The 9,233-nt window shown below is 41.9% G+C and overlaps 1 protein-coding gene across 1 annotated transcript in view; it reads right to left on the bottom strand.

Moving 5' to 3' along the window:
* kcnh7 (potassium channel, voltage gated eag related subfamily H, member 7) overlaps positions 1-8,952 on the bottom strand; it is a 102,279-nt gene extending 93,327 nt beyond the window's left edge. Inside the window, exons 1-2 of the mRNA XM_054623452.1 lie at positions 8,877-8,952; positions 7,405-7,635 (exon numbers count right to left, since the gene is read on the bottom strand). Of these exons, the coding sequence (XP_054479427.1) occupies positions 7,405-7,635; positions 8,877-8,952 (307 nt within the window). The remainder of the gene's footprint in view (positions 1-7,404; positions 7,636-8,876) is intronic.
* Between the last annotated feature and the right edge of the window lie 281 nt (positions 8,953-9,233).

The following is a 9,233-nucleotide window of genomic DNA, read 5'->3' on the forward strand; positions in this document are numbered from 1 at the left end:
TCAATCTATCTCCCTCCCTGCATATGTCTATCACAGACACAAGCTGCTCACTGTATGCTCTCAAACACAGCTGAACCTGAGACTGCAGGCCAAATCCAATGGAGAGCTTATCCTGTTTGTATCGGGAACTGTTTGTTTTTTTAAATCTAAAAACGGTCACACCATCGAACCGCGCGAGTCACATCATCATCACTCATCATGTCTGGCTTCCTCTGAGGCTACAGAGCCTCACTGACTAGTTATTCTTAAGAGCAGTTCACACAACTTGCGTTGCATTGGCAGAATCTACACTGCAAGAATATGAAATGTCTATCGTAAAAGACACCTTAAATACCATCATGTGTTGGTAAAGGTTTTGTTTGATATCTAAAATTCTATGTTGTAAACTTTGTTTCCCAGGTTGGTTTCAGTACTATTGAAATATGTGGCCGCCTAAGTCATTTAAATAAGTATTTCACAATTAGAAAAGATGGTCTTTTCATAAAAGTGGGCTGTGATATCAGTACTCTGAAATGTCAGATTCCAGCATGACATTATTAAAATCTGGTGGTGTACAAGAAAAAGAAAAAAGAAGAAAAAAAACCTTCGTCTCAAGAGGGAGCTGTGTGAAGTCTGATAAATGTCCACAAGCAATGTCATCGCTGCTTAAGGTCAGAGGCTCCAGGCTACATTAGCTTCTATTAGCATTACACATCCCAATCTGACCGAACTGCGATTGAGTTGCATCGTGGATAATGTAGGCGCCAGATTGTGAAATAAATTTAAAAAAGGACCTGAGGTTCTGCTGCATTGATTTTAATCATTCTTTCCTTTTCCTATGTCCTACAATGGTTTTGTGTATTCTATGCATCATCGCTAAGGTTGCGTACCTTAAAAAAAAGTCGATGTTGACTTTTGGTTTTTACGTGGGACACTAACAGCGTTCTCCTGGGTGAAAGTCCTGAAGCAATCTTTTGGGCGAGGAATCTATCCGGTGCTCGTTTTAAAACAAGGCTGAATCATAAACTGTAATAACTTTAAGTCGACTCATAGTCGAATGAGTCAGTTTCCGAGTTAAAAACTGCCAAACCTTTGCAGGTTACTCATAATTGCACATGTTCATAATTAGACATAACTGCAGAGAAAAATAACATCTCAGTCCCTATTTCAGAACAGCGATACACACTGATCTGAAGTGAAGTTTCTGCATTGATAGGGGATATTTTAAAGGAGATGGGGGAAGAAAAAAAAAAAAACTCATCTCAGTGAGCGCCACTGAAGCACAACTTAAACCTATTTATAGCGTGACATTTTCAGTCTCATTTGCTATTTGCTAGTGAAAGCTTTGACCGTGTACTGAGCTTTTGGATTTCTTGCAACACCAAGGCCCCTGAGAGTCAGCTGTCGAGTGGGGAAGGCAACACCCTGTGATTATTCTATTTGGATCACTGAACTGTTGCATAGTAAATATGCCGTTTATTTTTACTCTCTGATTTTTGAAATCGTCAGTAAGACAAGGTGTAAGACTTGTAGCTTATAATTTCAGTGTTCAATGTGAGATCTGTAAGAAACAGGTGTTCTTTAAAAGCAAAGGTGGCTTTGCTTCTTGTCAGGCTACTGAGTTATCATTTGCATTTGTTTTGGATGAGGAGTTCATGTCATTTTGCAAATCCTATTAGCAACCCATTAGCATTTAAATAGACCGTGTGGCTATCTTTGATAAAACCCTGCAAGAGGATAACAAATTTAAATACCAAATCTTGGCAACGTTTCCAGTATTTACTGTAAGGCCACATAATGGAGGGACTTGGTCAGTGGCTAATTGAATAGAAAACGATTATGTTTTAGAAAACATAACTGCTCTATTTGACAGCCTCTACGTAACTTTAGATTTTTTTTAAATGACATCTTTGGCTCCAACTTGCTCTTTTCCTGGCTGGACGATGCGTCATAAAGAAAGTGGCGTTTTATGAAGGTTATCATAATCTCTGCCGGGAGAGTAATGCAATCGCTCGTGCGTTTGGGTCTGTGAGTGACGCACATGCGCGAGCGTCTGTCCGTCTTTTGTGCATTTTTAAAGTTAAATGCATCAATTTGGTGCACTTTGAGAGCAGAATCTATGAGTCTAGCTCTATGAAGAACTTTGAGCTCTCAACAATTCGGTCTTCAAGCAGTGGTGGAATGTAGCAAAGTACATTAAAGCTGCTTAAGTTCTGCACTTAAGTACAAGTTTGAGGTACTTTACTTATTCCATTGAGTATTTCCATTTTATGTGACTTTTTTACTTTTACTCTACTACGTCTAAGAGGGAAATATTGTTCTTTTTACTTCACTTCCTTTCAAGCTATTTGACAATGCGATTTCAATGTTAGGACCCTGATTAGATATATTAGCCGATTCAGTTAATTCATGGGTAGCACTGACTGATTTCACAGTTCTAGATTGAAATGTTTTTACAGCTGTGTTTTCCTACTTGATAAGCCAGTGAAAGGATTATCCAGAAAAACGTAATGCTTTCATTTATTTTCCTCGAGTGAAATTGACCGTTTCAGATGGATTAACTTTGGCAGGGCACTCTGTGTTTAGCACAACATTTTGTTTGATTTGGTTCAAGTGGAATCATTGGGTTTTTTTCTTATGCGATTACAATTTTGTGAAATGTATCTGTCATCACATTACGAAGCAAATGACTACAAAGCGAAATAGTACTAGTGCATCACTGGCTGTCTTTCCAGATGCTGACTCTGTTGAGAAGAGCCTGTTCAGAAAAAGTATCAAGGTTAACAAAAATCGAAAACGACAAAAAAAGTCAAATTTGACAATAGCTGGCTTCTGAAGCGCAGCAAACAGCTCAGCATCTAAATGTCGAGCACAGGGCTTTGGAATAAACTTTAATGACAGACACTTCTCCTGTAGAGGTCGTCCAGATATGAGCACTGGGAGGCAGAAAGGACCGGTGGTTCTGCGAAAAGCACAAATCAGAAAGCATTAACAATGTGCCGGAGATTGTGCTGACGAGCAGAATCTCCTTCACGGACTGTAAAAGGACAGCGGGGCGATGCTTTTGTGCGGACCCCGGGTCATCGGATTAAAAAGAAGGAGATTGCCTTGCAGAAACCCCAACGGTCCACCACGACATGAGCAATCAGTTCGCCACAATGACATTTCTCCTGGAACTCCAATACGGGAGAGAACAGAGATAGGGGCTGAGGGATGTGTGTGTGGTGTATAATGACTACAATACTTTATCTTTACTCCTAATGGGGTCCAGTCTTTTTACCTTTGCCCCTTTATCTTTTCAAAGATATCCTATTAAAATGTGTCTAAAATGTGTGTTCCCACTTCAGCTTAATGAGCCTCTTCACATTTGTAACTCACATTTATTGCACAGCCTATTTAAATAGTTACAAATACTTGACGATTGATTGAGATTATTGATATGGAATGACAGACCAGAGTTTTGAAAATACCTCAATCTTCATTGTCACTGGATTAGACGATGCCAGCTATAAAAACATAAAATGATCTCCGGCAGGACTCAATGCACAGCCCTACTTGCTTCGTATAAAAAGGATGACTATTAGAGCAGGAAACAGGTGTATGACCTTCCCTGGAGAAGCTCTGAGTCAGGTGAGAGGAAAACACTGAGGTAATTAGAGTTACATCATATAGAATGGTAATGAGGCCCTTTCTCCCTCGCTACAGGGTCCGATGGTCAGGAGTCCTCTAGCTCTTTTTATCCAAGTCTCCTGTGGGCCAGCTGGTGGAGGGCGCTCATTGATTTCCTCCCTCCAACGCACCGGTTTTGAAGATCAATGCAACATAAAGGTATTTGTGTCCTCATTAGTCCCGTACGCTCAGCGGATCAATGCAGATTGAACCGGCTTGCTCGGCTTGGCTGACACCGCGGCGGGGCCTAGAGAGGCATCAGACCTGTTATGGTCATGTTTGAAGTACTTACATCCTTTACCATGCAATGATAATACTCCCATCGTGAGTCAAGTTAACTGAAAGGGATTGGTATGAAAGGGTGAAAGCACATCCCTCTCCCTGAAGCTGGGTTCCCCTAAGGCTGCTGTTTGGTAACGTGTCCTAACACCTTCAAAGATCTTTGTTTGGTTAATTAGTTCAACAAATATTCCCAGAAGGCTTCTGCATAGCGTCGTCTTGCGGTAATGCAGTACTGTTCACTAATGAGAGTGCTCACTAATGGTTCCTTCCTGCGAGCTCATTTAGAAACATAACCTCCCCAATCTAGAGAATGCTCCTTGAAGGGGATTGTAACCCTGCAAAAATACGATATTTTGGTTTCAGGCGGGATCACGACCTCATCACAGTTCTTTTTCATGTTTGTGTCCGTTTCCCGCTTTAAAAGTTTCTTTAAATATTTATCAGTTGCTTTTCAAAATCTCACGAAAACACTCTTCGCATTTGCGTAAGTTGGATCCAGCGCGCAACAATTTATTAAAAAAAGAAAACGTGTCACTTTTGAAGCGGTTACTCCATTGGTGAACAACACTGAGTAAAGGCCAGGAGTTGAGCTTTCATTAAAACTACACTATGATGGTGTGTTAACTACAGGCAGAATGAATCAGTGCACACAAGGCCAAATCCACTCACAGGTGAGACATTTAAAAAGCCTACTTTTTTAACGGAGAGTCCGGAGCAGGGGGGCAATATCCGGGTCTGCCGAGTGAAGCCAATGTGGAAGTGTCTTAAAACTTGCATTGTCTTTGCTGACCAGCAGGGGGCGACTCCTCAGGTTGCAAAAAGAAGTCAGATTGTTAGGAAGTCTATGAGATCTATTTGATTTATTACCACAGCAAACATGAGTTTATGGTCTCATTTACTCGTTCAAAGTCTTCATCAATACAGCATGATGTTGATTTAATGAATTATGGCCCATTTAGAGTCAAATAAACCATAAAGCAGGGTATGCTTTAGGGAGGGCTTACTGTGATTAGAGACAGTGGAGCCTTAGGATAGCAATTAACAGAATGTGTATTGTAGCACGTAACTAAGGATTTTTCTGTAAAAGGCAGATGGTGGAGACATCGGAATCGCTAATGCAATCATCTGGCAAGTTTGCAAGAGCGTCGTGGGACCCACACAAGAAAGTTCCACATATGTTAGAGGAACTTCCTTGGCGACAATGTGTTTGTAAGAACGTTCCTCCATCGTCAGAAAAAACGCTGCCGAAAAAATGTCCGCAACTCAGATAAATGTGGTGGAATAACAAGAAGAAAATGTCCCCTGTGAAATGTTGTGGGGTGTAAAAACTATAAAAGTTGTAGTAGAACTTGGCACTTTCGTAAATGTTAGTTCATTTCCCTGGGTGTGAAAACAAGTTGCAAACACAAAATGAGACATGCTGCAACTCATAGCATCTTATCTCCAGCAGGGAAATGATAGTATTTATGGTGCAGCCTGAGCTTCTTATGGTGCTTGTTGATGTTCAGGAAAAACAATTTAAAACAAGGCTATGGGCCGCTTATTGACTCTAACCACTCCACTCAGACAATAAGCTGACATCTCCCACTCTCCTTGTTCCCTCAAGCGTTTTTCAGCGACCTCATGCTACTCTTCCAACATTTGACCAAACATTTATGTCTGCAAGGATACTATCATTTGTCACCGTTCTGTAAACTGCCTTCGACCTTATCTACGTCTCCTCTCTCTCTCTCTTTGGGTTTTCGTATACCTGCCTGAGAATGAATTAGACAAGCACACACACACACACACACACACACACACACACACACACACACACACACACACACCTGCACTGACAATGAACACACACACACACACACACACACACACACACACACACACGGATTCAATCTTTAAAGACCACATCATCATCATCGCTCATCCAGAGCTCCCATCTCACATCAAATGTCAAAACAAATTCCCCTGACAGCATACGTTTCATTATCTACGAGGACATGACTCATTGATACAGACAGCATCACCTCTTGTTTTTTTTTTAGCTAATTTCTGCAGCAATAATCAAATACATTCAATGTCAAGGGTTCAACGTGGGTCAGGATCTACTTGCCTGAAGTCTATTTTGACATGCCTGTATATTGGTAATCAAATGATATGCTCTTGAACTTTGTCTTTGGCCGCCCGTCATTTTCTCCCAAGTGCCCGATCGGTACTGCACATCTCTTAACAGAGAGGAGAGGGAGCAAAATGGCTCACTCCTAAGCTACTTCTATCATCAGCTCCGTATATAGAAAATATGTTTCATATTTTTTACCATCGGATCTGGCAAGTGAGTTGCTAGATTTGACTAGCCCCATGAGGTATTATACTTGCCCAGCGCAGGCTCGTAATCCTTATTGTTGAGCCCTGACCTCATGGGCTCAGCTTCGGTGCAGTAGATTGATTTTTATTTGATTGGAAATAACTCACACACGGCAGTATTAACAATCCTTGAGGATAAAACACCATAAAGCCTAATGGCAACATACAATAAACAATATGATCACACATATGATCTCCACATAGGTCTTATGAAACTATTAATCCTTATTGGTGCCATAGTGAAACTTCCCCTAAAGCATTATGCAAGGAGGCTCAATCATCTGAATACATACGCGTGTCATTGTTGGAGGTCGCCACAGGAACTCTTCCTGAACCAGGACAGCTGAAGCGACTGGTTTAAACTTTCACTATGGAGCTGGCCTTGTAACTCAAAACAATACCAGCTGTCATGCCAAGTCATGATCTGCATGCAGTACTCATAAGCGGCATGTGCACGCAAGTCGATTATGTGAACTATGGAAAAGCTATATAGATACAGTCAGTCACAGGTAAATGTCAGGGCTGTAGCTGAATGAATGCAAAGCAACTGTACTCTGCAGCAGCTACGGTATTTTTTGGGAGAAGACGAGAGGAGAAAGCGCACACTTCACTATCTCCACAATGGTCTCTAGGGAGGTGAGCTACATCCTTCCCAGGGTGCCCTATCCAGTGCAGGCTAATGAACATCTTTCACAATCTCCCAGCGCTTGCATCATTTCAGAACTGGACTTCACAGCAAAAGGAAGCCTTTTCCAGCTACTCTCCCCCCACAGGGTTCTAAATGGGTGCACTCAGTGATTTGCTGCTGCAGAATGCTCCAGATAGGGCAGGCTCAGAAGTCAAAATTACCCACTGTGTAGCTGGAGTATGAGGCATTGTAAAAAAATGCTGTCCAGTGCAGCACACAATAAAACCAGATTCAACCGCTGGGACACGATGTTCGATATATATTGTGCCCGAAACGTGATGATTACTTTTTTAAGAGAGGGTGTGACAGCTTCAGTGGCTCAAGCCAGCGTGCGTTTGACAGTGACAACGCTGCAGCAGCTTCGTGTCGTGTGTTTGCAAACGCCAGCTGAGCCCACGTTCAAGACGACACACCACGGGACTCACCGTCCTTGCGGTGGTAGGTGATCTCCACCTTGCGCTCCTCTGAGCCCAGCAGCGCCTGGGCCACCTGGGCCACCGAGTGCCGGGTGGTGAACTGGCCGTGCAGGAAGTCGCAGGTGCACGGTCGCTGCATGACGTCCGGCCGGGAGAAGCCCGTCATCTCGCAGAAGCCGTCATTACAGTAGATGATAGCGCAGTTCTGTACCCGGGCATTGGCTATGATGAATTTCTTATCTGTAGAGTGGAGATTGAGGGAGGACGATTGTTAATTTGAAAACCAATTTACTTTAATGATTCACACGCTGTTGAACATGTGCATATATATATATATATATATATATATATATATATATATAAATTAATACATTAAACAATAAGAATATGGCGTGTAAAAATGAATACATACGTTTATTGTGATTATTCTCCATTAGATTTCTTAATGGTGCTTAACTGCTCCAGTGGATAAAATAACTTCATACGCCGGCTAGATGCTTTATTCTTGTTTATGAGATCATTTAAAGCGTGATTATCGCATTTTATATGATTGGAATCTTTTGACATTGCATTTAAAATAGTAAAAACGTAATTAAAGCCACAAATTTTCAGCGATAAAAAAAAAAACAGATTTATGGCACAAGAAATTACTAAATTTGCCTAAGTGTCTCCAGGCTTCCAGCATGCATCCACAGCAACACAAATAATGTATGAGAACTAAAACATAAATGGAGGATTTAATAAGGGCAATACACGTATTTTGGGGGATACGATCTGGAAGTTATTAAATCCCTTTAATCCTTGTTTTTTTGGGGATATGCAGTTTTTTTTTAAAAACTACAATTTCCACTGGAGCAGGAGAGGAGCCCAAGGTAGATGGGTAATAACCTTAAAAATACTTCAAATGTGCCTCTGACATATAGTAAAAAAAAAACATAGAAACACTGGAAATAGATTTATTCTATTGTAGCCTATCTGTATCATAAGAGAAGTAGGCAATTAGGAGATTTCCTAATTTATGGTTCTCAGCATGTAGCAGGACAGAGACAAAAGGAAAGGCAGCACAACAACACACCACAGAGACACAGAGACATGGAGACACAGAGACATGGAGACAGAGACATGGAGACACAGAGACACAGAGACATGGAGACACAGAGACATGGAGACACAGAGACACGGAGACATGGAGACATGGAGACACGGAGACATGGAGACACAGAGACATGGAGACACAGAGACACAGAGACACGGAGACATGGAGACACAGAGACATGGAGACACAGAGACATGGAGACACAGAGACACAGAGACATGGAGACACAGAGACACGGAGACACGGAGACACAGAGACATGGAGACACAGAGACACAGAGACACAGAGACACGGAGACATGGAGACACAGAGACATGGAGACACAGAGACACAGAGACACAGAGACATGGAGACACAGAGACACGGAGACATGGAGACTACTCACTTTGTCCTTCGAATTTCCGGATAATAACTCCCAAAAATGTGTTTTGTGGGGCAACATGACCCCTCCGGACAGGCATGGTTCCCCCCCCCCACCTACAAAAATAATGATGATCTTAAAAAAAAAAAAAAAAAAATCCTTTGGCTGTGCAACTAAAGAGTCCCTCCCACCCCCAATAATAATAAAAAAACAAAAAAAAAAACCCCCCAAAAAACTAAAATCTAGCAGGTGACAACTGAAGCCAAAAGGGGGCTCCCAGTTTCTCTTTGTCACCAGTCAGTCATCCTAGTAAGAGAAAATCTCCCCCTCTCTATCCTTCTCTCTCTCTCTTGCTTTTTCTCTCCCCCCGACCTCCTCCCC

The sequence above is a fragment of the Anoplopoma fimbria genome, chromosome 22 (genome assembly GCF_027596085.1).
Source record: "Anoplopoma fimbria isolate UVic2021 breed Golden Eagle Sablefish chromosome 22, Afim_UVic_2022, whole genome shotgun sequence".
NCBI lineage: Eukaryota > Metazoa > Chordata > Actinopteri > Perciformes > Anoplopomatidae > Anoplopoma > Anoplopoma fimbria.